Source organism: Macaca thibetana, chromosome 11 (genome assembly GCF_024542745.1).
Source record: "Macaca thibetana thibetana isolate TM-01 chromosome 11, ASM2454274v1, whole genome shotgun sequence".
Classification (NCBI taxonomy): domain Eukaryota; kingdom Metazoa; phylum Chordata; class Mammalia; order Primates; family Cercopithecidae; genus Macaca; species Macaca thibetana.
The window spans coordinates 117570356-117598100 of NC_065588.1; the positions used below are offsets into that span (position 1 = coordinate 117570356).

Here is a 27745-nt window from a genome sequence, read left to right on the forward strand (position 1 = left end):
CTGACAACTGCTCCAGGGATCCTCCCGCCTCAGCCTTCCTGCAGCCAGCCCTGAGGTAGGAGCACCTCAGACAGAAGAGGAGGCCCCTTCCTTCTTGGAAGTGGGAGAAGAAGAGCCCTTGTGTCCCTGAAGAGCCCAGGCTGGAGCCACCAATGTGACAGCATGGATGGTGTGACAGATGCAATGGGAATCCCCAAGGAGGGGCCCATCCCCTCACCGCCATCACACAAGCTCCCCCGTTCTTAGGGAGGCCACTGGGCATGCCATGGGTTACTGTCTGTCCCTCCCCAACAGCAGTCCGTGTCTCCTGTCCAGGAGGGAGACTGTCCTTACACAAGGGAAGAGAAAGCGTGATGTCTGGCTTGCTATGTTTCTGATGGAGAATGCGGGTAAGGTCCCCGGGGAGAGGTCAGGCCTTCAGTCTCTGCCCTCGCAGTTGCCTGTTGGTAAGGGCTGGGTCTCACTGCAGACGGCAGGCAGGCCTCCAGTCCAAGACCCCCAGTGCCTGAATCAGCTCTGTGAGCTCCCACGACCAAGGCATCCCACATGCTGGGGGCTGAGGGCAGGGGATCACAGGTGAGGGAAGGAAGGGGCAGTACAGCCCTTTGGGCCACTCTCCATCTGCTGGTGTCTTGCAATTTTGATCTCATTGAAATTAAGGCCGGGCACAGTGGCTCACGCCTGTAATCCCACTACTTTGGGAGGCCGAGGCAGGCAGATCACCTGAGGTCAGGAGTTCTAGACCAGCCTGGCCAACATGGTGAAATCCTGTCTCTACTAAAAAAATACAAAAATTAGCTGGGCATGGTGGCACACATCTATAATCCCAGCTACTCAGGAAGCTGAGGCAGGAGAATCGCTTGAGCCTAGGAGGCAGACGTTGCAGTGAGCCGAGACCACACCACCATACTCCAACACTCCAGCCTGGGCGACAGAGCGAGACCCTGTCTCAAAAAAAAAAAAAAGAAAGAAAATAGAAAAGAAACCAAGAGCAGACTTGCTCACAGACAGGAGGCAGCCCCAGTTTGGCAGACCCTAAAATGGAGATTGAGAGGAGGAAGGCCGAGGAAAGGCCAACCCGCTGGGTTTCCACTCCATCATCCGTGAGGCTCACACCCAAGGCTGAGCTGCCCAGGCATCTGTGTGGGCACAAGCTGGGGACTGCGTCTGCCTTCTGAGGCTGCTGAAGACCGGTTCTGAAGGACTGCCGTCTTCCGTGCTCTATGCTGGAGGGCAAGGTTTCTCTCAAAAGCATAAATAATTCCCAAACAGGTGTTCCTCCTAGATTACCATATAAGCCCTGACTCCCACAGGATGGGTGGCCAATCCATTTTTCTTTTTTTTTTTTTTTTTTTTTTGAGACAGATTTTTTGCTCTTGTTGCTCAGGCTGGAGTGCAATGGCGCAATCTCAGCTCACCACACTCTCCACCTCCCAGGTTCAAGTGATTCTCCTGCCTCACTTCCTGAGTAGCTGGGACTACAAGCGTGTGCCACCACGCCTGGCTAATTTTTGTACTTTTAGTAGAGACAGGGTTTCACCATATTGGCCAGGCTGGTCTCGAACTCCTGACCTCGTGATCCACCTGCCTTGGCCTCCCAAAGTGCTCGGATTGCCCAGCCTGGTGGTCAATCCATTTCATCTTGTAAGCCAGCTCCTAACACTTGTACAGGAATGTTCATAGCATCAGTCTTCATTCAATAGCCAAAAGGTGGAGACAAGTTCATCCACAGAGAAATGGATGAACAAACTGAGGTGTGTCCATACAATGGAATATTATTTGGCCACAAAAAGGAATGAAGCACTAATACACGTAGAGCATGGATGAACCTTGAAAACATGATGCTGAGTGAAAGAAGCCAGACACAGAAGGCCACGTAGTGTATGATGCCATTTATACGAAATGTCCAGAATCGGCAAATCCATAGAAAACTAAAAGACGAGTGGTTACTGGGGTGGGGGAGTTGGATGGGGACAGCTAAGGAGTGTAGGGTGCCTTCTTGGGCTGATGAAAATGTCGTACAGTTGATGGTGGTGATGGCTGCAAAACTCTATTAGAAACCACAGAATCAAACACTTCCCATGGGTGAATTGCATGGTATGTGAATTGAACCTCAATAAAGCTATTTTTAAGAAACAGAAGTGACTGCCTGGAGCTCCCACCAAGTCAGGTGGCCACGACGGGTCACTGGGAAGGGCAGTGGGGTCCCCACCCACCACAGCACCTGCAGCAGGGGTGCCCAGCAGGTTCTCCCGGTCTCATAGGGACACAAGGCTTCATCTGTCCTGGGAGGTTCTGGTCACCTGGGCTGGGTATGCGTATGAAGGAAGGGTGGCTCACAGCAAGGTCTGCATCCACTCGGGGGAGGGAACTCTTACATTACTTTGCAACAGGTGGGAAGGGGACTTATTTTCTAAGTCTAAACACATCAGAGAAAGAGAAGTGGAGGCTGGAGAGCCCCTAGCAAAGAGCCACACAGTGCAACATGCCTGATCTATGCACTGACCATGCGGACTCGGCGGGGGGCACCCACGGGCCCCGTGACAGAGCTTCAACGCCATTGACGTGCACTGAGAAGACGTGGGTGCCACATGGAATCTTCAGACCTGGGTGCATTCTCAGGCATTCCAGCTGGAGCGCCATGCACCCGCAGCCCCAGCCCACATGCATGACCCACCATCGGGTCCAAGCCCCCGAGGCCCCTCGTTCTAATACTGGGTCTGGAGGCCCGTGGTGAGCCCGGCCACAGCAGCTCAGGCTGGAAGGAGCGTCTGCCTGGGTGGGGATGCCCCCGTGCTCTGCAGCTGCCCACCCACCCCCCCTCAGGCCCCAGCAGAGGCTACGGCACAGGCAGGCAGGTGTTACCTTGAGCTCAGACAGGGACTCACATTCCCTGGTTGGTTTTTTGCTGGAATCACCAGAGGGAGGGAAAAGGGAAGTGAGAAGGGACGCTTGGGATCCACGAGATGCCCATTCCCCCACCCAGAGACACTCAGACCCCAAACACTAGCTTCATAGAGCTGGAGCCAGGGTGGCATTGACATCAGGTGAGTGGACACCCCTCTGCATGGACACACAGAGTCCTGAATGAGGCCACACTGCTCGCCCAGCACAGAGCCTCAAACCTCCCCATCAGGCACTCACACTCCTGGGCCACAAAAGTGCTTTTCCTCTGACTGCCAAGAGCCCCCCAGGTACAGTGCAAGTCCCCGAGAAACGTAAACTTCAGGTGGATTAGCTGTCAGCAAAAGGAGGTGAGCTGAGCCCAGGCTGGGGTGCTGACTGTCCCAGTGCACCAGGTGGGTCTCATCTGAGTCTCTCCAGATGGTGCCACTTCAGGGAGGACCTGTGCAGAGTGCTCTGGGCAGGGCTGCCCCAAGCTCAGCCTCCAGCCCCCACTCCCCCACCCAAGAAGGCAGGCGGCCACTCACGTGAGCAGGTTTCCAGGCGCTGACAGGGAACGCTCCTCCCGCCGGCTGCCCTCGAATGGGTTCCCAAAGGAGCGTTTACGTATCATGGTCTTCACCAGGATCTGAAGAGGGAGAAAAGAGGAGGTGGCAGGTGACTGCTTGGCCAGGTGGGGGCGATTCCGGGCAACATCCTCCCTCTTCCTTCTCCCCAGCCCCTGCCAGCGCCCAGGGCTGGTGGCTGATGGCAGGCCTTTGAGAGAAACTGGACAGCCCCCCGCCGCTGCAACCAACCCCCACCAAAAGAATCCTCTGGAAAAAGGTGCTGTCCTGCACCACACCTTCAGCCACTGCTCAGCATCTCTCCCAGGCCTCCCTGCTTTCCACCTCCCTCCCATCCCTTCCAAAACCCAGATCTGGTCCCCTCACTACCTGACTCAGAATCCCCACCCAGAGGGGTCTGGAACTTGGCCTGTGGTCAAGCCAGAGAGCCCCGGAAAGTTCTGGAGCAAGGACATGAACCAGTCACTCTTGGTGATGCTCTTGGCTGCCATTTCCCATGAAGGGAATGGCCTGCAGACCCCCTAAGAGTCACTGGGCCCCTCACCCCACCCCAACCAGGGCACGGTGCCCCTTCAAGCTGTTTCGGGAATTCATGGAGCTTCTGACTTTTTAAGCATTTGCTGCTAACAAGAAGAGTAAGTGTTTAAGAAACACTAATTTACCAAAAGGTGCAAACACCCAAATGCCCATCAACTGAAGAACAGATAAACTCAAAGCGGTCTGTCCGTGCAATGGAACATGATTCAGCCATAAGAAGGAGTGAAGCACTAATCCTTGTACAACACGAACGGACCGTGAAAACCTGCTACGTCAAAGTAGCCAGGCCCGAAAGGCCTCAGAGTGTAGGATTCCACCAGAATACACAAATCTACAGACACAGAGGGCAGGTGAGTGGGTGCCAGGGCTGCGGGGAGGGGAATGGAGAGTCACTGCTGATGGGCGGGGGTGTGAGGTAATGAAAATGTTCAGAACTATTGAGGGGATAATTGCATGCCACTGTGAATGTCACAAATGCCACTGAATTGTTCACTTTAATTTTATGTTATGTGAATTCTACCTCAATTTAAAAGAAGGAGCGGGGGGCCGGGCGCAGTGGCTCACACCTGTAATACCAGCACTTTGGAAGGCTGAGGCGGGTGGATCACCTGAGGTCAGGAGTTTGAGACCAGCCTGGCCAGCATGGAGAAACCCCGTCTCCACTAAAAATACAAAAATTAGCTGGGTGTGGTGGTGGGCACCTGTCATCCCAGCTACTCGGGAGGCTGAGGCAGGAAAATTGTTTGAACCCAGGAGGCGGAGGTTGCAGTGAGCCAAGACCACGCCACTACACTCCAGCCTGGGAAACAAGAGCAAAACTCTATCTCAAAAAAAAAAAAAAAAAGAGAGAGAGAATGAAGGCCTCTTCCCCGACTGACATTCTTACAGTCAGTCACTGGGACACACCAGCCCCTGTTTCCTCTGAGTCTGGGCAAGTGTCACTCCCCCATGTGAGCCCACCCTGCCACCTCCCCTGTGGCCTTGTCACCCCAGGGCAGGAGCTCCTCCTCTGTGAAGCCCCCAGCCCTTGCACCTCTCTGCACTGGCCTCTGATCACACAGGAGGCTGATTCTTCCCAGGTCCATCTTTAAGGCCAGGAGCCCCTCCCCCAGCAGCCCTCCCCCAGCCCCTGCCCCCGAGAGCAGGCACTGGGCTGTGCTCCTCTTTGACACCTGTGCCTGGCACACACTGGCTGCTCCATGAGTGTTTGCTGAATGATGAACACATGCAGGGAGCCTGGACCTTGCCATCTTGTCCCAAGTCAGACCACTTCCCAATATCTACCTGCCCATCCCTGCTCCAGCTGCCCTGGTTCAAACCCTGATTCAAACCCATGCTCTAGGAGTAAAGATGTGAAACCTCACCACACACTCCCTCCACCTTCCTTGCCCTGCTTCAGCGGCCCCGCCCGGTGTGTGTGAGCCCCTCCGCCCTCTCTCAGCGGAGTTAACACCCTACCATCCTCTCGGTGTCTATCCACTTCTTCCCAGTGGGGCCAAGTGTCCCTCCATTAGGGGCATGTCCTGCGGTCCCTCTACTGCACTGTACATACATTTGTTGGTTTGAGCAGCATCTGCCTCTCAAGCATGGCAGAGGCCATGGGAGTTTTGTTCATCACTCCACTCAGCCCCTGCTCCCAGCACAGGCCTGAGAAACCACTTGGTATTCAACAAGTGATTCCCAAATAATGAATGCCTACTCCAGACCACCAGGGCCAGACGCTTTCTCCCAAGAACCTGCAGCTGAGACCTGGGGAGGAAAGGGAGGGCAACTGATTCAGGACTAGAACATCCTGAGCCTGGAACGGAGTAACCCATGGGGGGTGCAGAGTCCGACACCAGCTGCCTACTTGTCTATGGGTGCAGGGGGTGGGACGGTGGCTGAGGAAGGGTGAGTGGGTGTGGGTGAGTCTTCAACAGTGAAGGTCACAAACAGCCCTGGCTGGGGAAAGAGTGGAGGAAGATGCGGCTGGATGCCCCAGCCAGGGCTCAGCTTTGGGAGGAGAGAGGAAGTGTGTGGGGAAGCAGAGAGGAGAGGTGCAAAGCTGGAGGAGCAGGAGCAGCATCCGGGCTCCTACAGGGGCAATCCTTCACAGCTGGACCTTCTGTGCCTTTCCAGCCAGTCTCACGGGTCCCTTCCAGAGCCCAGGGGCCCACCAGCCCACTGGGACTAGTGCTGGCCAACTGCAACCAGGCCTTTCGAGGTGGCTGTGGTGGGACAACCTGCTGGTCTCTGTCCCCAAGCCTGCTGCCTGGAACCTGGATCCCTGGGACTCCTGGTCTCCCTCCTGGAGCTAACTGCCCTCCTGGACAGGGACTGGTCAGTGGCGATTCCCAGAGCCTCAAAGGTTAGGCCTGAGGACTCTACATTCTGGCTCCTTCTTCCTGGGTCAGGATCCAAATTCAAGGCCATAAAAGGGGACCTGCTGGCTCCTAAGCAAAATCCCACCCTCACGAGATGGGCAGAACGTTCTGAGCATGTGCGTGGAAGTCCCCGCCTCTATCCCTGGTGGCTACCCACATGGCAGACGTGAGATATGCTACACCATCCACCCTGGAGCCTAAAATTCCAGCCAGGTGGGAATCCTGGCTTAGAGACCTCGGCTCCGGCTCCCAACCCTTGCCTGCCTGGTACTTCCCCTAGTTCCTCTCCCCTGATGAGCTCTGAAAGCAGGAATTCCAGAGGGAGAAACTCCCCTTCCCTATGGTAACACGGAACCTGGCTCAGAAGATGCAGGGGTCACCTGGCCTGATGCGTGACTGAAGCCCAGAGGTCAGCAGCTGTGGGTTAGGGGCGGCCCCCAGCCATCTCCTGACTCCCAGGCACCCGCCTGTGTCCAGCCTGTCCTGGCCAGGCCCCACCTCAGGCTCCTGGGTCCCTGCTGTGGGTCAGGGGTCCATCTGCCTTACCACGGTCGCCAGGCTGGGAATGTGTTTGACTGAGTTCTCGACCTCCTCTTCAGTCACTTCGACCAGCGTGCAGTTCTCATCCTCCGACGGCAACGGCTCCGCCCCGTGCCTCGTGACCCAGGGGTGCAGCTTCAACGAACGACAGGAGGGGTGAGGGGCAGATGCGGCTGGCTCCCGGAGGGCCCTGCCAGCGAGCGGAGCCACGAGGGCATGCAGGAGGGAGAGGCGAGGGCCTGTGGTCAGGCATGCAAGACAGCTGGCGAGCAGAGGGCAGGGGTGAGCGAAGGGGCAGAAATGTGAAGACGGAGAGACAGAATGGGAGGAGCTTTGAGGCTGAAATGGGAGCGGGGTGATTCTCCATCCGGCCCCAGGTCTTGGCCGAAGTGACGGGAATTTGGCATCTGCCTTGCCTGGCTGCCCGAGGAGCATCCATCACTCCTCAGCCACAATCCCTGACACCTGGGAGGCTCGGCGCACAGCAGGCAGCATTCTCCCCATCTCACAGCAGGAGAGAGAGACTTGGAGGCATGGTGGGACCAGCTGGCAGGACACGAGCAGGAGAGGACCCAGACAGGAGTCTGCCCCCTGGGGTCCAAGCCCCAATCCATGATTTTTTGGGCTGCCTTCTGTTAAGACCTTCAAATGCCAGTGAGCTAGGTGCCTAGGAGGTCCCAGGGCAAATCTCTAGATTTCCTAAAGGGCCAGATATATGTGTGTGGTATTAGTGGAGATGTTTTGGGGGAGTACACTTCCCAAAAAGTGCTTTCTGCAAGAGGGTGGGATTCAGCAGGCTGGGGAGGTCGAATAGCTCATTAATTTCCTCCCATCTTCACTGCAGTTTCTCAAAGGGATTGGCCTTTGGAAAGGACCTGAGCTCTGGGAGCAGGGTGTGGAGCACAGAGGCCCCAGGCTGGTCTGCAGAGGGTGGATACCGTCAGCCCATGCCAGCTGGAGCAAGTGCAGGCTGGCCGGTCATAGATCCCACTCCCACAATCACAGTGCACACAACGCCCAAATCTTCCTCCCCAACACTCAACAGCCGCCAGCAGCTCAGAGGCCCTGGGGCATGGGAGAACAGCGGTGCCAAGGAAGGTGTGGCGCTGTGGACACATGGGTGTGGGGTCTGGCTGAGGCAGGGCTGAGCCAAACAATTCCAAGCACGGGGCACAGGCCAAGCCAAGGGTACCTTGATTTCCGGCACCACGATCCTCGACTCAGGGTTCTTGTCCAGCATACGAGTGATCAGGTCCTTCAAGTCCTCAGCTATGTCAGGCCTGGGGAGGGAGACGTGTCAGGGTGGGAGACACGGGACCGCCAATAACTCAGACAGGAGCGATACGGGACAGCTGGAGATACTCACTGGTCTGGAAATTCCAGGGCCTGACTCTTGATCTTACTGTGTAAACACATGATCCGCTCATCCATGAATGGGCACTGCAAAAAGGCCAGCGTCAGAGTGGCAGTCAATGATGGCCACATCTGCCCTTCGAGGGCCACCTGTGCTGTGCCACTCCACATAGGATACAGCAGAGAAATCAATCGTGGCCCAGGCTGGGGGCAAGCAGCTCCCATTCTCCCAGACACGGGTCCAGACACGGGCCCAGACACGGGTGTGGGGCCTGGCCGGCGCAAGGCGGAGCCAGGAATGGCCCAGGAATGTCCCTCTCAAAGGGCTAGAGCCTTTCCCAAGCACACTGCAGCCTCCCTCTGTAGCAGGGCCTCAGTTTACCTACTTACACCAAAGCAAACAATGCTTATCGCCCACTTGCCAGGTGAACAATAGGAACGACATGAATAACACAAAAGATTTGTGGCAGCAGCAGTGATTTTCAAGGGCTTAGCCTGGACTGCGCCATGCCCTGCCCTGAGGTTTTCTTTTTTTTTTTTTTTTTTTTTTTGAGACAGTCTGGCTCTGTCGCCCAGGCTGGAGTGCAGTGGCGCGATCTCGGCTCACTGCAAGCTCCGCCTCCCGGGTTTATGCCATTCTCCTGCCTCAGCCTCCTGAGTAGCTGGGACCACAGGCACCCGCCACCACACCCGGCTAGTTTTTTGTATTTTTAGTAGAGACGGGGTTTCACCGTGTTAGCCAGGATGGTCTCGATCTCCTGACCTCGTGATCCACCCGCCTCGGCCTCCCAAAGTGCTGGGATTACAGGCTTGAGCCACCGCACCCGGCCTGCCCTGAGGTTTTCATTCACTGTTCCCCATCCCTGGAATGTTCTTCCCACCAACATCTACGTGGCTTGGTCTCTCCCACCATGCAGGTGTCTGACTAAAGCTCACCTTCTCAGGGAGGCCTTCCTGAAGCCCTGTCTAAAACAAACAACCCCCAATACCACCACCGCCCACATCATTCCTCATGGTGGCACTTATCCCTGACGTTATCGTACAGATTTGTTTATTGTTTAACTCCTCCCACGGGAATGTTAGCGCCAAGAAAGCAGGGATTTCTGTCTCTCTTGTTCACTGCGGACTCTCCCATGACTAGGTGCGTTCCTGGCACAAAGTAAGGGCTTAATAAATATCTGCTGAATTAATGGATACTTAATTATTTCTGACAATCCTCTCAGAAGTCATCAGAAATAACAAGTAGTATTCTCATTTTACAGAAGAGAAAAACAGAAGTTCAGAGAAATAATGTGCCCCAGGAAGTATGAAGAGGGATTTCAGCCTAGATTCAGCTGACTCCGAAGCCTATTGTTGCACCACCTTCTGGGTGACAAATCGATGCTTTCACCCAGCCGAGGGCCTGACTCAATGGGAGCACGGCCATGTGTGCTGGAAAAGGAATCTTTACATGGGGCACTGAAAACGCTGGAAAAGGTGGCAGAGGGACCTGAACCACCCTGTCTAAGGAAAATGATTTCATTAAGAGCAGTGGCTTGAGCTCTAGCTAGTCACTGCCTTCTAAGGCATTTGGAAGGAAGAGCAGAGATGGTGGTAACTTACTCTGAAACACAGTAAGAAACCAGATGGACTGAGGGATGGGTAAGGAATGAACAGACAAGCACAGGAAAAAGTTAATAGTAGAATCCAGGTGGTGGGTATGTGGGTGTTCACGGGACAATTCTTCCAGCTTTGCTATATGATTGAAAACTTTTCTAATCAAATACTGAGAGGCAATCATTATAAACTCCTTTACTTCGTCACGGGACCAGTTTCTCAGGCTTTCCTCGATAAGAACACAAGCTCAGGAAAGGGAAAAACCTATGTTTTTATTGCTCACATAATCAAACTGAACTTCAGAGTTAAAACAAGAAGGCCAGGCGTGGTGGCTCAGGCCTGTAATCCCAAATCCCAGCACTCTGGGAGGCCCAGGTGGGCAGATAATTTGAGGTCAGGAGTTTGAGACCAATCTGGCCAACATGGCAAAACACCATCTCTACAAAAATACAAAAATTAGCCGGGTGTGGTGGCTGGCATCTGTAGTCCCAGCTACTCAGGAGGGTGAGGCAGGAGAATGGCGTGAACCCAGGAGGCGGAGGTTGCAGTGAGCCGAGATCGCACCACTACACTCTAGCCTGGGTGACAGAGCAAGACTCCATCTCAAAAAAAAAAAAAAAAAAAAAAAAGAGAAGCCCCTAGATATCAATAATAACAAAATAACAACAACAGAAAAGCCCAAACAGCACTCCCTAAATCAACAATGGTAAACAGCTTTTTTTTTTTTTTTTTTTTTTTTTTTTTGAGACGGAGTCTCACTCTGTAGCCCAGGCTGGAGTGCAGTGGCCGGATCTCAGCTCACTGCAAGCTCCGCCTCCCGGGTTCACGCCATTCTCCGGCCTCAGCCTCCCGAGTAGCTGGGACTACAGGCGCCCGCCACCTCGCCCAGCTGGTTTTTTGTATTTCTTAGTAGAGACGGGGTTTCACCGTGTTAGCCAGGATGGTCTCGATCTCCTGATCTCGTGATCCACCCGTCTCGGCCTCCCAAAGTGCTGGGATTACAGGCTTGAGCCACCGCGCCCGGCAAACAGCTTTTAACTTCCATTCCTGTGTTACCCCTCTGACAAGAGCTTCTAGGAATACCCTGATGGAAAGAACATCAGAGCAGTATCAGGCTCAGGAGGAACGAGTACGGTTATTGATTAGTGATGTCTGTCTTGGGCTCAGAAATGCGAGAGGTGGCAGAACTGCTGTCCTTGCCCTAAATTTATCAACTATTTATAAACTCTAGAGCCTGTGCCAATCCTTCTGTTTTAACAGACCATTTTTTCATAGATATGATTATGACATACATATACATGTACATTTGAGAAGGCATCCTTTTTCACATTGAGATCTAGGTGTAGAAATAAAATAACTCTTATTTTATTTTTTGAGACAGAGTCTCGCTCTTGTTGCCTAGGCTGGAATACAATGGCGCAATCTCAGCTCACTGTAAACTCCGCCTCCCGGGTTCAGGCGATTCTCCTGCCTCAGGCTCCTGAGTAGCTGGGACTATAGGCACGTGCCACCACGCCCGGCTAATTTTTTGTATTTTTAGTAAAGACGGGGTTTCACCATGTTGGCCAGGCTGGTCTCCAACTCCTAACCTCAAGTGATTCGCCTGCCTCAGCCTCCCAAAGTGCTGGGATTACAGGCGTCAGCCACCATGCCCAGACTAAAATAACTCTTAAGTAAGTACTGTCTCCCTGCAAGGGTGACTATTAACCCAGGGGCTACCCAGCAGCACTGAGGGGACAGGACACCCCACCCTCTTACCTGGCCAAAGACAAAGCAGTATAGTGTCACGCCCATGGCCCAAACATCCAAGGCCTACAAGAAAAAGAGCTTAGTGTGAGGGCACAAGGGGCGGTCCAGCCTCCAATCCTCCAGCTTTCCTTTGGGGAACCACCTCTTGACTCAGCCCTTAGAGTTGGGGTGAGACCAATCCTGTCTCCTAGGCTCTGGGGCAGGCACAGGATCCAGGCCAGGCCAATGAGAGCACAACTACCCCCAGCCATAGTGATTGGCTCAAGCATGGCCACATGACCCACGTTGGGCCAATCAGAGCCAACCCCAGGGTTTTCACAGGAGCTATTCAGAACAAGGAATGCGCTTGCCACTGAGGTTGGCAAATGATAGAAAGTAACCTGGTCCCTGGGTGCCTGACCCACCTGTGGAGGAAACCAAATAAGAAAAACAAGTGAAAGATGGAGAGAGATGGTTTCTGTTTGAGTCCCTGGATCTAGCCAAGCCTGAAGCCTACCCCTCAGTATCATGATCCAGTGGCTTCACTGTTTAAGCCTATGTGCGTTGGGTTTCTGCTGCTTACAGCCCAAAAGACATTGACACAGGCAGAACTCTGTGGCTGAGGCAGGCCCAGGCTTACCTTCCCAGAGAAGATCTTGCGGGTCTCGGAGAGCGACTCAGGCGCCATGAAGGCGGGTGTGCCCACGGTGTTGGAGAGGAGAGCATCACTGCCCTTGAACTCATTGCTCACACCGAAGTCAGCAATCTTGATGTGCCCATCTTCTCCGACCAGGAGGTTGGAAGGTTTGATGTCACGGTGGATGATCTTCTGGTAGTGTACTGGGGAGGCGTAGACAGCAGGTGGGAGATAGGGGCAAGAAAACCCCATGAGCACCTCTATGCGGCCACATGGCCTGGAGACATAGGCATGGCACCCTCTGGTGCCTGGTCTCCCACAGACCCAGGCCTTTTCCAACCTTCCGCTCCCCAAACCTGCCACGCACTGACAGGCTCTAAAAGATGAGGGGGAAAGTGTCTTCAAGGAAGTCCCAACCCACCATCACCCCACCCCTTCCCGACAATGACACATGAACACTGCCAACAGCAATTCGTAATCGCCTGTTATTAACTCACAAGTGACAGTGCATGGAAAGTTTTTGCTGCGCTTGGCTCACAGCCAGAAGTGAGAATGACAGCGAAACATAGTTTAATTTACCAACAGCCAATACTCAAATGATTTACCAAACCAACAATGACCTGAGCATGCCGATTTGAAATGTGAACCACATACAGAACTGAGGGCTTGGCTAACTCCTCCTGGCTGGATACCAGCCCATGGTACAGGCCAGCTCTATGGCCTGGAAGACCCAGCTGCCGTTTCTGGGGTGATGATGATGATAAAGATGATTTCAGTAAAAGCAGTAGCAGCTCCCTCTGCAGAGCACCAAGTGAGGGGCCCGGCCCTGTGGTAGGTGTTTCACATTCACGTTTTACATTTAATTCAACCTCATAATCATCCTATGTGACAGGCAGGGATAAGAGCTAACATGTTGGCCAGGCACGGTGGCTCACGCCTGTCATCCCAGCACTTTGGAAGGCCAAGGTGGGTGGATCACCTGAGGTCAGGAGTTCAAGACCAGCCTGGCCAACATGGTGAAACCCTATCTCTACGAAAAATACAAAAATTAGCCGGGCATGGTGGCATGTGCCTGTAATCCCAGCTTCTTGGGAGGCTGAGGCACGAGAATCGCTTGAATCCAGGAGGTGGAGGTTGCAGTGAGCTGAGATCATGCCACTGCACTCCAGCATGGGCAAGAGAGCAAGAATCTCAAAAAAAAAAAAAAAAAAAAAAGACTAAGATGTTTAACAAGCAGAAGCAGAGAGGACGCCTGCCAATCAAACACTGATGTGTACTGGCCAATCTCAGCCCTGGCGAGAGATACGTTATCCCCATTTACAGATAAGGAAGCTCAGGTTCCAGGAGGTGAACAGGACTCTGATCCCAGGGTCGCTGGCAGGAATAAGAGACAAAAAATGAAAAAATAAAAAATAGAGCCCCAAACAGTGCCTGGTGCACATAGAAAGTGCTAAATAGTCACTACTGTTACTGCTCTTCATTTTGCCGAGTGGCAAGAAGAAAGGTTTTGGCTCACCTGGGCCGTGGCCCTAGAGTGGCTCTCTGCAGCTGGCCCTGATTCTGCATCTCACACAATTCTGTTTCCCACTATGATGGTTTATACTGAGTGTCAACTTGATTGGCTTGAAGGATACAAAGTATTAATCCTGGGTATGTCTATGAGGGTGATGCCAAAGGAGATTAACATTCGAGTCAGGGGGCTGGGGAAGGCTGGGGAAAGCAGACCCACAATCTAATCAGTTGCCAGTGAATATAAAGCAGGCAGAAAAACGTGAAAGGTGAGACTGGCCTCGCCTCCCAGCCTATGTCTCTTTCCCATGCTGGATGCTTCCTGCCCTCAAACATCAGACTGAAGTTCTTCAGTTTTGAGAGTTAGATGGGCTCTCCTTGCTCCTCAAGCTTGCAAGGTCCTTGTGATCGTGTTAATACTTAATAAACTCCCCTGTTTGTATATAAATATATCCTATTAATTCTGTCCCTCTAGAGAACCCCAATCCACCCGCCCACCTCCTTGTGCTCCAGGAAGAAAAGAGACACTTTCCAATTTGTACCCACGCTCGGAATGCTAACTACCCACTGGGTGAGAGCCCTCCCGCAGGCCCTGCTTACAGTACTCGATGCCTTTGATCAGATCCTGGAAGTAGAAACGGGCCTGGTCTTCAGAGAGCGGTTTGAGGGTGGGCACTTCCATCACGGGCCTGAAAGGTCGACACACGCATGAAACACAAACCAGACCCGCCCGGCCCTTGCCCTCTCTCATGAGCAGAGCCCGGTGGCACCTCACTCAGCTATACAGCTCGAGAAGCTTCTCACATCACCCCTGCTGGGAGCTGGGACACTCACCCTTGGTTGACCAGTTCGAACACTGTAGGGAAGAAAAGGGAGTGAAACTGTTACATGGGAAACTGAACATCCCCCTCTCTCTCTCTCTCTCTGTCCTCCCCACCTCCCAACCACCTCCAGAAACACCGAGAAAGACAGAAACTAATATTAGAGCTGGGGAGAAGAACAGTCCACTGAACCAAGCTGGCCAAGGTCCTGCTTTGCTAAATTTCCATCAGAAGGCAAAGAACCAGGAATTTCTGACGTCCCCAGGCCCACAGTCTGGCTTGACTTCTAGTGCTCAAATTGGCCCAGGATCCACCGATCAAAGAAAACAAGGCAGGGGGTTGGGCACGGTGGCTCACGCCAGTGTAATCCCAGCACTTTGGGAGGCCGAGGTGGGCAGATCACCTGAGGTCAGGAGCTCGAGACCAGCCTGGCCAACATGGCAAAACCCTATCTCTACTAAAAATACAAAAATTAGCTGGGTGTGGTGGCTGGTGCCTGTAATCCCAGCTACTTGGGAGGCTGAGGCACAAGAATCACTTGAACCTGGGCAGTGGAGGTTGCAGTAAGCCGCGATTGCGCCACTGCACTCCAGCCTGGGCAACAGAGCAAGACTCTGTCTCAAACACAGGTTTTTTTTAGATGAAATTTACATAACATAAAATTACCCATTTTAAAGTGTGTAATTGAGTGGCATTTAGTATATTCACAATGTTGGGCAAGCATCACAACCATCTAGTTCCAGAACATTCTCATCACCTCAAAAGAAAAACCTCATACCCATTAGCAGTTACTCCCCATTCTTCCCTCCCTCAAGCCCCTGGCCACCACCAATCTGTTTCCTGTCTCTATAGATTTGCCTGTTCTGGACATTTCATATAAATAGAATTGTACACTATGTGGCCTTTTGTGCCTGGCTTCTTTCACTTAGCATCATGAGCACATTTTTGAGGTTCATCCACACTGGTGCATGGATCAGTGCTTCATTCCTTTTAATGGCTGAATGATATTCCACTGTATGGATAGACCACATTTTCTTTGTCCATTCATCTGTTGAGGGGCACATGGACTATTTCTATTTTTTGGCTATTGGGAAGTGCCACAGTGAACATTCGTGTACAAGTATTTGTGTGGATATCTGTTTTCGGTTCTTTTGGGTATATACTTAGGAGTGGAATTGCTGGGTCACGTGGTATAGTTATTATTTGATTCTGCTATGACAAGCATAACTGGGAATACAAGGCTATACTTTAGGAAGTAAAAAAAAAAGAGCACAGTCAATTTCAAAATCCAGTGGAGAATGACTTTGGGGCTGCTTGTTGTTCTGGAATCATACACCCACGATGAGATGAGCATGTAATAGAAACCAGAGGGGATACCCCATTTTCCATGATGTGATTATTATGCATTGCATGCTGGTATCAAAACATCTCATGTAACCTATAACTATATCCACCTACAATGTACCCACAAAAATTTTAAAAAACTTTTTTTTTTTTTGAAATGAAGTCTTGCTCTGTTGCCCAGGCTGGAGTGCAGTGGCACCATCTTGGCTCACTGCAACCTCTGCCTCCCGGGTTCAAGCAATTCTCCTGCCTCAGCCTCTCGAGTAGCTGGGACTACAGGCACTTGCCACCATGCCCAGCTAATTTTTTGTATTTTTAGTGAAGATGGGGTTTCACCATATTGGTCAGGCTGGTCTCGAACTTCTGACCTCAGGTGATCCGCCCACCTCAGCCTCCCTAAGTGCTGGGATTACAGGCAAAAACATTTTTTTTAATGAAACCAAAGGGTTGTTTCAAAGCTCTCCAAGGGCTGAGGTGACCAAGGGGAACAGGGAAGCTACTCAGACAAAAAGAAGGCTTAAAGGTTCTGATCAGGCCAGGCGTGGTGGCTCAAACCTGTAATCCCAGCACTTTGGGAGGCCAAGACGGGAGGATCACAAGGTCAGGAGATCGAGAACATCCTGGCTAACAAGGTGAACCCCCGTCTCTACTAAAAAAAAAAAAAAAAATACAAAAAACTAGCCGGGTGAGGTGGCGGGCGCCTGTAGTCCCAGCTACTCGGGAGGCTGAGGCAGGAGAATGGCGTGAAGCCGGGAGGCGGAGCTTGCAGTGAGCCCAGATCGCGCCACTGCACTCCAGCCTGGGCGACAGAGCGAGACTCCATCTCAAAAAAAAAAAAAAAAAAAGGTTCTGATCAGGAAAAGAACTGAACTCTCCCAGGCCTTCCCTGTCTTCAGTTTCATCAACCAGCGTGAGTTAGGGCAGATTTGCTGTTGCTTCAGGCTATAGTTAAAAGCAAAGGCAATGCTGCTATGGTGCAGCTTCTACAGACAACCCAACGCTGGCCCCCTCAGCTCTGGCCTTTCCTGCCTTGGTTATTTAAGTCTTAACTTGCAAGCTTCATGAATTTCAGCACCATCCTCCCACCCACCCAAGCACCATAAATCCGGTGGCATGAGGGAGGGTGGCCTGTTGAAACAGGTCTATTTTCAGTCGCTGACAGTTCAACCACTTTTGGGGCTGAGCAGTGGGTGGGAATTTTTTAACCTCTAGAAATAGAGATGGAGTTTTCTACCTTTTTTTTTTTTTTTTTTTTTTTTTTGAGACAAAGTCTTGCTCTGTCACCCAGTCTGGAGTGCAATGGCACGATCTCGGCTCATTGCAACCTCCGCTTCCCAGGTTGAAGTGATTCTCCTGCTTCACCCTCCCAAGGAGCTGGGATTACAGGCATGTGCCACCACATCTGGCTAATTTTGTATTTTTAGCAGAAACAGGGTTTCACCATGTTGGTTAGGTTGGTCTCGAACTCCTGACCTAAGGTGATCCACCTACCTCGGCCTCCCAAAGTGCTGAGATTACAGGTATGAGCCACCATACCCAGCCCCCTCTCCAACTTTTTTGTTTTTTGTTTTTTTATTGGGACAGGGTCTTGCTCTGTCGTCCAGGCTGGAGTGCAGTGGCACAATCATAGCTCACTGCAGCCTCAAACTCCTGGGCTCAAGCAATCCTCCCACCTCAGCCTCCCAAGTGCTAGGGTTACAGGCATGAGCCACCGCACCTGGACTGAGTTTTCTGCCCTTGGCATGTCAGGCCTGTAGCTGCAGACCCTTCCTGATACCTACTACCTGGCCTCATGCACTGCCCTGTCTCAGGCTCACACAGCTGTGACTGGAAAGTAAAATATAACTGTGTCAGGATTTTCGAAACCACTGGAATCACATACCCCAAATTAGCATGGCTCCTTTCTGCAACTGCCACCTCAAGGAGTGAAAAACTGTCCCTGCAGCTGCCCAGCTCAAGTAAATCAGGAAACTGTTCCTTGAGGCTTGGGCCATGCTCTCTTTATACTCATTCCACCCCTCAGCTCAAACCCCCCAATGGCTTCCATCACCCTCAGAGTCAAAGCCAATTTTATTTTATTTTATTTTTTTATTTTTTTGAGACAGTCTCACTTCGTTGCCCAGGCTGGAATGCAGTGGCACCATCTTGGCTCACTGCAACCTCTGCCTCCCAGGTTCAAGTGATTCTCATGCCTCAGCCTCCTGAGTAGCTGTGATTACAGGTGAACACCCCCATGCCCAGCTAATTTTTGTATTTTTAGTAGAGACGGGGTTTCGCTATGCTGCCCAGGCTGGTCTCAAACTCCTGAGCTCAGGTAATCCACCCGCCTCGGACTCCCAAAGTGCTGGGATTACAGGGGTGAGCTACTGCGCCCGATCCAAGTTCTTTACAATGTTGTAAAATACCTTCTGCCACCTGGTCCCTACTGTTCTGTCCAAATGTCACGTTGGTGAGACATTCCTTGGGGAGCCACTGTATTTCTCCATCCCCCAACCCAAAACTCGAGGCCCCTCGTTTACGGTGTTGTCACTTTGGAAACCCATGCATCACACTCAGGTGCGCTCCCCAAGCACAGTGGGTTTTGAATGTTGTCCCTGATGAACCTAGAGCAGGGTCTGACAAACTGTAACATTTGTTGAATGAACAAAGGCACGCCTCAGAAACAGCTCAAAGCCATTCTGACCTGGATCTGGGGTCCCAAGTGAGAGAATTATGCTAAGAATGCCATTCTGGGCCAGAATGACTTTTGACATATTGTGATTTCTGTTGTATCTCCCCAAACTTCATTTATTTGCCTACTATGTTTATAATCTGGCCATACCTATATGCCACATAAATTATTTATTTAATGTTTTTCTTTAAATTGACTCAGTTTTTAATTTTTTAGCCTTGTCCTAGATGATAATATCCATGAAATCATGAGTTTGGGGTGCTGGTGACAGTTTTTCCTATACAATGTTAAATTAAATCTAGAATTGTTTTTCTACCTTTTTTCTATGTACCACCTAGAACAGTGCCCACCATATAGGAGGTGGTCAATACATACATGCTTTGGGAGGCCAATGCAGGAGGATCTCTTGAGCCCAGGCGTTTGAGGCCAGGCTGGACAACATAGGGAGACTTTGTCTCTACAAAAGTTTTTAAAATTAGCTGGGTATGGTGGCTCATGCCTGTAATCCAGCTGCTCAGGAGGCTGAGGTGGGAGGATCGCTTGAGCCTGGGAGATCAAGGCTGCAGTGAGCTGTGATCACACCACTGAACTGTAAGCCTGGGCAACAGAATGATACCCTGACTCAAAAAAATAAATACATGCAAATGAATGAATAGGAGATACAGATAAAGTTCCAGCAAGAACTCCCTTCCACCTCCTGATCCCAACCAGGGGTACGGCCTCCGGTGGAGCCAGCTGGACCAGGAAAGCGAAAGCTGTCTTTGGTGGAAGGTGCCAGGGCACAGGCTGCCTCGAGAGGACCCCTGGGCATTGGCAGGTGTGGTGCCTGAGTGAGAGTGGCACAAGAAAAGGGCTTCCTTACCCATGTACAGATGGTCCTCGTTGGGGTCATCCAGGACCTTGGCACAGACACATGGAACAGGCAGGAGACCGACAGCGGGGGAGAAAAAGAGAACAGATATGAGCAGGGAGGAGGAGCATCCGCGTGGCTGCGTCTGCCAACAGGAGGGCTGCACCTGGCAGTGTGTTTCCCAGTTAAGATGGAGGGCATAGGGAAAACCCCCAGAGTGTAAGATCCTAATGGCTATTCGGAAAATAAATGCCTCTGTCTGATCCTCAAGGATATGAACACTCAGAAAGGAGGTTGCAAAAGGGAGGGGCCAAAATACCCCACCGGTAATATCTCATGCTTGAGTAAGAGTCCAACCCGTCTCTGGCCGGGCGCGGTGACTCACGCCTGAAATCCCAGCACTTTGGAAGGCCGAGGCGGGCGGATCACCTGAGGTCAGGAGTTCGATACCAGCCTGACCAACATGGAGAAACCTCATCTCTACTAAAAATACAAAATTAGCTGGGCGTGGTGGCACATGCCTGTAATCCAGCTACTCAGGAGGCTGAGGCAGGAGAATCGCTTGAACCCGGGAGGTGGAGGTTGCAGTGAGCCGAGATTGCGCCATTACACTCCAGCCTGGGCAACAGAGCAAGACTCTGTCTCAAAAGAAAAAAAAAAAAAAAAAACAGGAATCCAACCCATCTCCTAGGAGACAGCAGTGTTCAGGGTGAAAATTCAAATCCTAACTGGGCTCAAGTGACTCCATGAAGCCTCCCCATTGCCCCTACTCCCACAGGAAATGATGTCTCCCTGCTCAGAACAGCCATAGCACTTTCTCTCTCTCCAAAAGACAGGCAGCAGGCTACATTCACCTTGGTTTCCTCAGTGGCGTCCTGTACGGGGCACGGCATACAGAAGGTGCCCAGGGAACATCTGATGAATGAACCAACAGATGGGCTGGCAGAGTCTTGTTGGGTGAAAAGGCCAAATGCCATAGGGCAGTGGAGAGAAAAGACACCCTGCCAGGACCAGGGCCCTTCGCTAACCAAATGCCCTTGGGCTTCCTCGAAAACGGCCAACTCCAGCACCAGTGAGTCGAGATTGTGACACTCAGTGTGACCGGTGGTGATGGCCTGCAACTGCCATCTCTCTCCTTTGGGAAGAAACAAATGCAGCTTCCCTGGCTAGATTAGTCCCCCTGATTCTTCCCCCATCACATCCGCTTTCTCCAGCCACCCAAGATCAATAAGACAACAGGTCCCAGGAAACGGAGGCACCCTCGGCAGAGCCTGGGCACGCAGGCTGAAGCCCTGAGCCATGCCCTGTGGGGAAGGCACACCCAGGACCTTGTCCACCTAGAGCTCTGCACCCGATGAGTCCCAGGCAAGGTGGTAGCTAGCCCTCACATCTCCTGAAGGCACTGTGTGCTGCCCCAATCGGAGGCTTCCAGCCCTTTCCACACGCAGCTCTCTGCCCTGCAATGCCTTTCCGTGACTTCTCATCCAGGGAACCACCACGGCCATCTCAAACATCACTTCCTCTAAGAGGCCTGTCCCAGCTTCTCCCAGTGAGCTGGCTGCTCCGCTCTGTACTCCCATGGCACTCTGAACATCCAGCACAGTGACAAATCCTTGCCATCTAGACCAGAGGTGCTCCAAACATGATCTGGAGACTTCTGCAGATCCCCAAGATGCTTTCAGGGAGTTTACAAGGTTCACTATTTTCACTTTAAAACGAAGACAATATTTGCCTTTTTGACTCTCATTCTCCACTAGTCTACAGGGTTTTCCAGAAACCTGATGATATGTAATGTCACAACACATTGAATGCAAAAGCAGATATGAGAATCCAAATGTCTCCTATCAAGCCAAACAGTAACCCAAAAAAAGGCAAAAATGAAAAACGAAGCCACTCTTCTACTTTTTATTTTTCATAAAAATGTATTACTTGGCCAGGTGTGGTGGCTCATGCCTATAATCCCAGCACTTTGGGAGGCCGAGGCAGGCGGATCATGAGTTCTAGAGAAAGAGAGCATCCTGGCTAACATGGTGAAACCCCATCTCCACTAACAATACAAAAAAATTAGCCAGGCGTGGTGGCACGCACCTGCAGTCCCAGCTACTTGGGAGGCTGACGCAGGAGAATCGCTTGAACCCAGGAGGCAGAGGTTGCAGTGAGCTGAGATTGTGCCACTGCACTCCAGCCTAGGCAACAGAGCGAGGCTCCATCTCAAAAAAAAATGTATTACTCCTGTTAACACATAATAAGCGTATTGTTCTCTTTTTGTTTCTTTTCTTTTTTAGAAACAGGGTCTCACTCTGTCTCCCAGGCTGGAGTGCAGTGGCGCAATCATGGCTCACTGCAGCCTCGAACTCCTGGGCTGGTGATTCTCTCACCTCGGCCTTCAGAATAGCTGGGACCAAAGGCGTGCACCACCATACCCGGCTAATTTTTTTAACTTTTTGTAGAGATGAGGTTTCGCCATGTTGCTCAGGCTGGTCTCAAACTGCTGGCCTCAGGCGATCCTCCCACCTCAGTCTCCCAAAGTGCTGGAATTATAGGCATGAGCCATCGTGCCCAGCCTGTTGTTTTTAAATAATTAATAGCTTAAATTTTCTCAGTTTTAAATTATAATGTGGTAGATATTACTAAATATAACTCATATACTTTTGAGTCTTCAAAAAAATTGTTTTATTTTTGAGACAGAGTTTCACTCTTGTCGTCCAGGCTGGGGTGCAGTGGCACGATCTCAGCTCGCTGCAACCTCTGCCTCCCAGGTTCAAGCAATTCTCCTGCCTCAGCCTCCCAAAATGGCTGGGATTACAGGCATCCGCCACCACACCCAGCTAATTTTTTTGTATTTTTAATTGCTGAGACCAAAAAGTATGAGAACTGCTGATCTAGAGCAGGGACTGGCAAACTATGGCATGTGGGCTGAATTCAGCCCTCTGCCTGGTTTGTTTGTTTGTTTGTTTGTTTTGTATTTTTAGCAGAGACGGGGTTTCACCATATTGGCCAGGCTGGTCTCAAACTCCTGATCTCAAGTGATCTGCCCACCTCGGCCTCCCAGAGTGCTGTGATTACAAGCATGAGCCACTGCGCCTGGACTTGTTTTTGTAAATAAAGTTTTACTGGAACACAGTCATGCCATGTGTTTCCATCATGTGTGTGGCTGCTTTTGCGCTACAACTACCCATATGTGTAAGTAGAAAGAGAACCAGCTTCAAAGAGACAGAAATGGGTGAAGGGATCCCTCTGAGCCTCAATTTGTCCGTAAAATGAGAGCAATAAATATCTGACACAAAAACAAAGCAGGCAAAAGACAGAAGGGAAAAAATAGTTAATGTGAGTAATAAATCGTCTTAGGGAGCAGTAAATACAACTCAGGCCTGCAGTGAGCAGTCTGGTGTGACTTGGCTCTCCCTGGAAACCAGCAGCGGGGTGTCTGGGTATTAGCAAAGCCAGGGCCTCCCGCCCTCCTCGGCGCCTCCACCCTTACCTCCACCAGCTTCACCACATTGGGGTGGTCCAGCTTCTTGAGGATGGCGATTTCCTGGTACACCTGCTCAATGGGGCCCCTGGGCTGGATGCAGCCTCCAGGAGCTGGCCGGGTGCCTCGGGGTGGGGGGCGGCCTGAAGGAAACAAAAGCAGACCCAGGGTCAGGGCAAAGAGACTTTCCTCCGCAGAGGGCAGCTGCAGGTGGGATGCCAAAAGGGGTAGGGTCTCCGCAGGGCTGGAGGGGCTGCTGCCACCAGGGGCTTTAACTAGCCCTCTCCTCCTCTGTCTCCTCTGCCGCTGGAAGTGAGTGAGGGCGGAGCCCTCGGCCGTCCTGTGAATTCCCTCCTTCCTGCCACATCCCCAGTCCATGCCCCAGTCCACAGTGAAAGGCAGGAGTGCTGAGGCAACTGCAGTCTAGCTCAGCAATCTCAACACCCAGGGTGCATCAATCACTTCCCCTCTCTGGGCTCAGTTTTTACAGTCCACAAAATGGACATAAACATTAACTCTTACTCCTTAACTCATAGCACAGATGGCCGGCTGGGCGCTGTGGCTCACGCCTGAAATCCCAGCACTTTGGAAGGCTGAGGTTGGGGGATGGCTTGAGCCCAGGAGTTCAAGACCAGCCTGGGCAACAAGGAGAAACCCCAACTCTACAAAAATCACAAAAAATTGGCCAGGTATGGTGGCACGTGCCTGTGGTCGCAGCTACTCAAGAGGCTGGGGTGGGAGGATCACCTGAGCCCAGGAAGGTCAAGCCTGTAGTGAGCTGTGATCATGCCACTGCACTCAGCCTGGGTGACAGACTGAGACCCTATCTAAAAAAAACAAAAAACAAAAAAAAAAACTGAAATAGCACAGACGTAAAATGAAGCCAGGGAGAAGAAAAGAAGCAAGCATCAGGAGAGAAAAACAAAAGGCTATACAGAAGGGAGAGGCACTCAGGCCAGTGCTTGATCCTGCAGTAAATAATAGGCAGTCACAAGGATGTACAGGCCCACAGTGAAAACCCTCACGATGGCACACATCCCATGTACGTAAGGCTCTAAGTGTGACTAACAGAATAGAACAGGGATGGGATCGGCCTTGGAAAAGGAAAGGCAAAAGTACAGGTGTCAGAGGGAGGATGTGAAAGGAGGAAAGCTGAGTTCAAAGGAAAAGAGAGGGCGTGGGGAGATGGCAGACACTCGCCATACAGCTGGAAAGAGGGGGAAGTGGTGGGTGTGTGTCCACAGAGGAGCGGACCATCAGGAGAGCGTTCCACTGCCTGCTGGGGAAAGGGAGGTGCTATGGTCAGGATGTTTGTGCTCCTCCAAAATTCCTATGTCAAAACCTAATCCCCAGTGTGATGGTATTAGGCGACGGGACCTCTGGGAGGAGAGCAGGTCACGAGGGTAGAGCTCTCAGGAATGAGATTAGTGCTGTTATAAAAGAGACCCCAGGCTGGGTGCAGTGGCTCAGGCCTGGAATCCCAGCACTCTGGGAGGCCGAGGCGGGTGGATCATGAGGTCAGGAGATCGAGACCATCCTGGCCAACGTGGTGAAACCCCGTCTCTACTAAAAATACAAAAATTATCCAGGCGTGGTGGTGCCCGCCTGTAGTCCCAGCTACTTGGGAGGCTGAGGCAGGAGAACCACTTGAACCCAGGAGGCGGAGGTTGCAGTGAGCCGAGATTGTGCCACTGCACTCCAGCCTGGTGACAGAGCGAGACTCCACGACTCCATCTCAAAACAAAACAAAACAAAAGACCCCAAAGAGCTGTCTAGCTCCTCTGCCATGTAAGGATGCAGTAAGGCACTACCTATGTCTGTTTGTTTTGAGACAGGGTCTGTCTACCAGGCTGGAGCGCAGTGGCACAATCAAGAATCACTGCAACCTCAAACTCCCAGGCTCAAGTGATCCTCCTGCCTCAGCCTCCCGAGTAGCTAGGACTACAGGTGCACACCACCATGTCCAGCTAATTTTTAAATTTTTGGTAGAGACAGGGGTCTCACTACATTGCCCACACTGGTCTCAAACTCCTGGGCTCAAGCGATTTGCCAACCATGGCCTCCCAAAGTGCTGGCGTAAGCCACTGCACCCGGCCTGAGATGGTGCTATGAACCAGCCTCCAGAAGTGTGAGAAATAGGCCGGGCGCGGTGGCTCAAGCCTGTAATCCCAGCACTTTGGGAGGCTGAGACGGGCGGATCACGAGGTCAGGAGATCGAGACCATCCTGGCTAACACGGTGAAACCCTGTCTCTACTAAAAAATACAAAAAACTAGCCAGGCAAGGTGGCGGGCGCCCGTAGTCCCAGCTACTCAGGAGGCTGAGGCAGGAGAATGGTGTGAATCTGAGAGGAGGAGCTTGCAGTGAGCTGAGATCCGGCCACTGCACTCCAGCCTGGGTGACAGAGCAAGACTCTGTCTCAAAAAAAAAAAAAAGGAAGTGTGAGAAATAAATGTCTGTTGGTGAAGCCACCCAGTCTCTGGTACATTGTTACAGGACACCATTTGTTATTTGAAGACAGGAGGTAAGAAGGAGTGTTTAAGCGAGCGAAATCCTCTACCAGAAGAAGTCAGAAGCAGATGTCAAAAATTGATCATAGGCCGGGCGCGGTGGCTCAAGCCTGTAATCCCAGCACTTTGGGAGGCCGAGACGGGCGGATCACGAGGTCAGGAGATCGAGACCATCCTGGCTAACACGGTGAAACCCCGTCTCTACTAAAAATACAAGAAAATTAGCCGGGCGAGGTGGTGGGCGCCTGTAGTCCCAGCTACTCGGGAGGCTGAGGCAGGAGAATGGCGTGAACCCAGGGGGGCGGAGCTTGCAGTGAGCCGAGATCGGGCCACTGCACTCCAGCCTGGGGCATAGAGCAAGACTCCGTCTCAAAAAAAAAAAAAAAAAATTGATCATAGTGACGCGAGGATCATGGCCTGGCGCAGCGTTTGGACAAGCAGGATAAACCAGGGTCCTACTGTTAGGATGGGGTTTGTTTGTTATTTTTTTTTTTTTGAATTGGAGTCTCCCTCTGTCGCCTAGGCTGGAGTACAGTGGCGTGATCTCGGCTCAGTGTAACCTCTGTTTCCCAGGTTTAAGCAATTCTCTGCCTCAGCCTCCTGAGTAGCTGGGATTACAGGCGCCCACCATGCCCGGCTACTTTTTTGTATTTTTAGTAGAGACGGAGTTTCACCATCTTGACCAGGCTGGTCTTGAACTCCTGACTTCGTGATCCACCCGCCTCGGCCTCCCAAAGTGCTGGGATTACAGGCGTGAGCCACCACGCCCAGCTGTTTGTTCTTACCTAATTTCTCTTTTTGGCCCAAGCTGACATTTTGCCCAGCAATGCTGGCAGGGAGCTTATGTTGAAGCAGCCTCCGATACGCTCACCTGCAGGCCTATCATCTGACCACACACAGGAGCTACCGGCAACTAAAAGTGCTAAAAGTCAAGGTTGCCTATAGGAGAAGGAAAGAGGTCAGCAAGAAACTGTTCTCCATGATGAGCCCTCCTGTGCTCTGGCCTTTTTTTGGGGGGGGGGGGGGGGGGGGGTAGATATAATTCAAATATCTGGTATTTACATGTTTTTAATTTATCCTTTTTTTTTTTTTTTTTTGAGAGATGGAGTCTCGCTCTGTCGCCCAGGCTGGAGTGCAGTGGCGCAGTCTCAGCTCACTCCAACCTCCACCTCCCAGGTTCCAGCGATTCTCCTGCCTCAGCCTCCCAAGTAGCCAGGGATTTACAAGTGCGTGCCACCACGCCCGGCTAATTTTTGTATTTTTTAGTAGACACAGGGTTTCACCATATTGGCCAGGATGATCTTGAACCCCTGACCTCGTGATCCACCCACCTCAGCCTCCCAAAGTGCTAGGATTACAGCCGTGAGCCACCGCGCCCAGCTAAATTTACCATTTTAAAATGTGTATTTTAGTGGTTTTTAGTGCACTGACAAGGTTGTGCAACTATCACCATTATCTATTGCATAATTTTTTTTTTTTTTTTTTTTTTTTTGAGACGGAGTCTTGCTCTGTCACCCAGGCTGGAGTGCAGTGGCATGATCTCAGCTCGCTGCAACCTCCTCCTCCTGGGTTCATGCGATTCTCCTGCCTCAGCCTCCCGAGTAGCTGGGATTACAGGCACACACCACTACACTTGGCTAGTTTTTGTATTTTTAGTAGAGACAGGGCTTCACCATGTTGGGCCAGGTTGATCTTGAATTCCTGACCTCAAGTGATCCACCCGCCTCGGCCTCCCAGAGTGCTAGGATTACAGGCGTGAGCCACCGTGCCTGGCCAACTGCAGAATATTTCAATGCCTCTGTAAATATCTCTATATATATCTGATATCTATCAGCATTCACCCCTCATTCCCCGTTTCCCAGAGCCCCTAGCAATCACAAATCTACTTTTGCTCGTATGGATTGGCCTATTCTGGGTATTTCACATAAATAGAATCACATAATTTGTGACCTTTTGCATTAGGCTTCTTTCACTTAGTGTAATGTCTTTAAGACCCCTCTGTGTTGGGGCATGAATTGGTACTTCATTACTTTTAAGGGCTGAATAATATTCCATTGGATGCATATATACTCTCTTCCTTCTCTGAGGCCGTGTGTGCTATTTCCACTTTTTAGTTATTTGACTAAACCTGCTATGAACATTCACATACAAGCTCCAGTGTGAACATGGATGTTCCATCCTCTTGGGTATATATAAGTGGGAGTGAAATTACTGAGTCATATGGTAATCCCATGTTTAACTTTCTGAGGAATTGCCAGAGCGTTTTCCTCTATTGGATTTTTTGACTTGATACCTGTATCACTTTAATAAATATTTTTATTTTATTATTTTTTGAGACAGAGTCT

At 51.5% G+C, this 27745-nt stretch overlaps 1 protein-coding gene across 9 annotated transcripts in view; it reads right to left on the bottom strand.

Moving 5' to 3' along the window:
• Positions 1–27745, bottom strand: part of CAMKK2 (calcium/calmodulin dependent protein kinase kinase 2) — a 61132-nt gene that overhangs the window by 3680 nt on the left and 29707 nt on the right. For 2 of the 9 annotated variants that reach the window (XM_050748002.1, XM_050748001.1), the window contains exons 6-16: positions 22901–23034; positions 19432–19468; positions 14568–14589; positions 14334–14422; positions 12228–12427; positions 11618–11671; positions 8277–8350; positions 8103–8190; positions 6917–7045; positions 3432–3532; positions 2866–2908 (exon numbers count right to left, since the gene is read on the bottom strand). In XM_050748002.1, coding sequence (XP_050603959.1) covers positions 2866–2908; positions 3432–3532; positions 6917–7045; positions 8103–8190; positions 8277–8350; positions 11618–11671; positions 12228–12427; positions 14334–14422; positions 14568–14589; positions 19432–19468; positions 22901–23034 — 971 coding nt within the window. Of the gene's footprint in view, positions 1–1877; positions 2420–2865; positions 2909–3431; positions 3533–6916; positions 7046–8102; positions 8191–8276; positions 8351–11617; positions 11672–12227; positions 12428–14333; positions 14423–14567; positions 14590–19431; positions 19469–22900; positions 23035–27745 lie in introns of those variants that run through there. The other 7 variants (XM_050748005.1, XM_050748004.1, XR_007717646.1 and 4 more) reach the window with 6 other exon arrangements.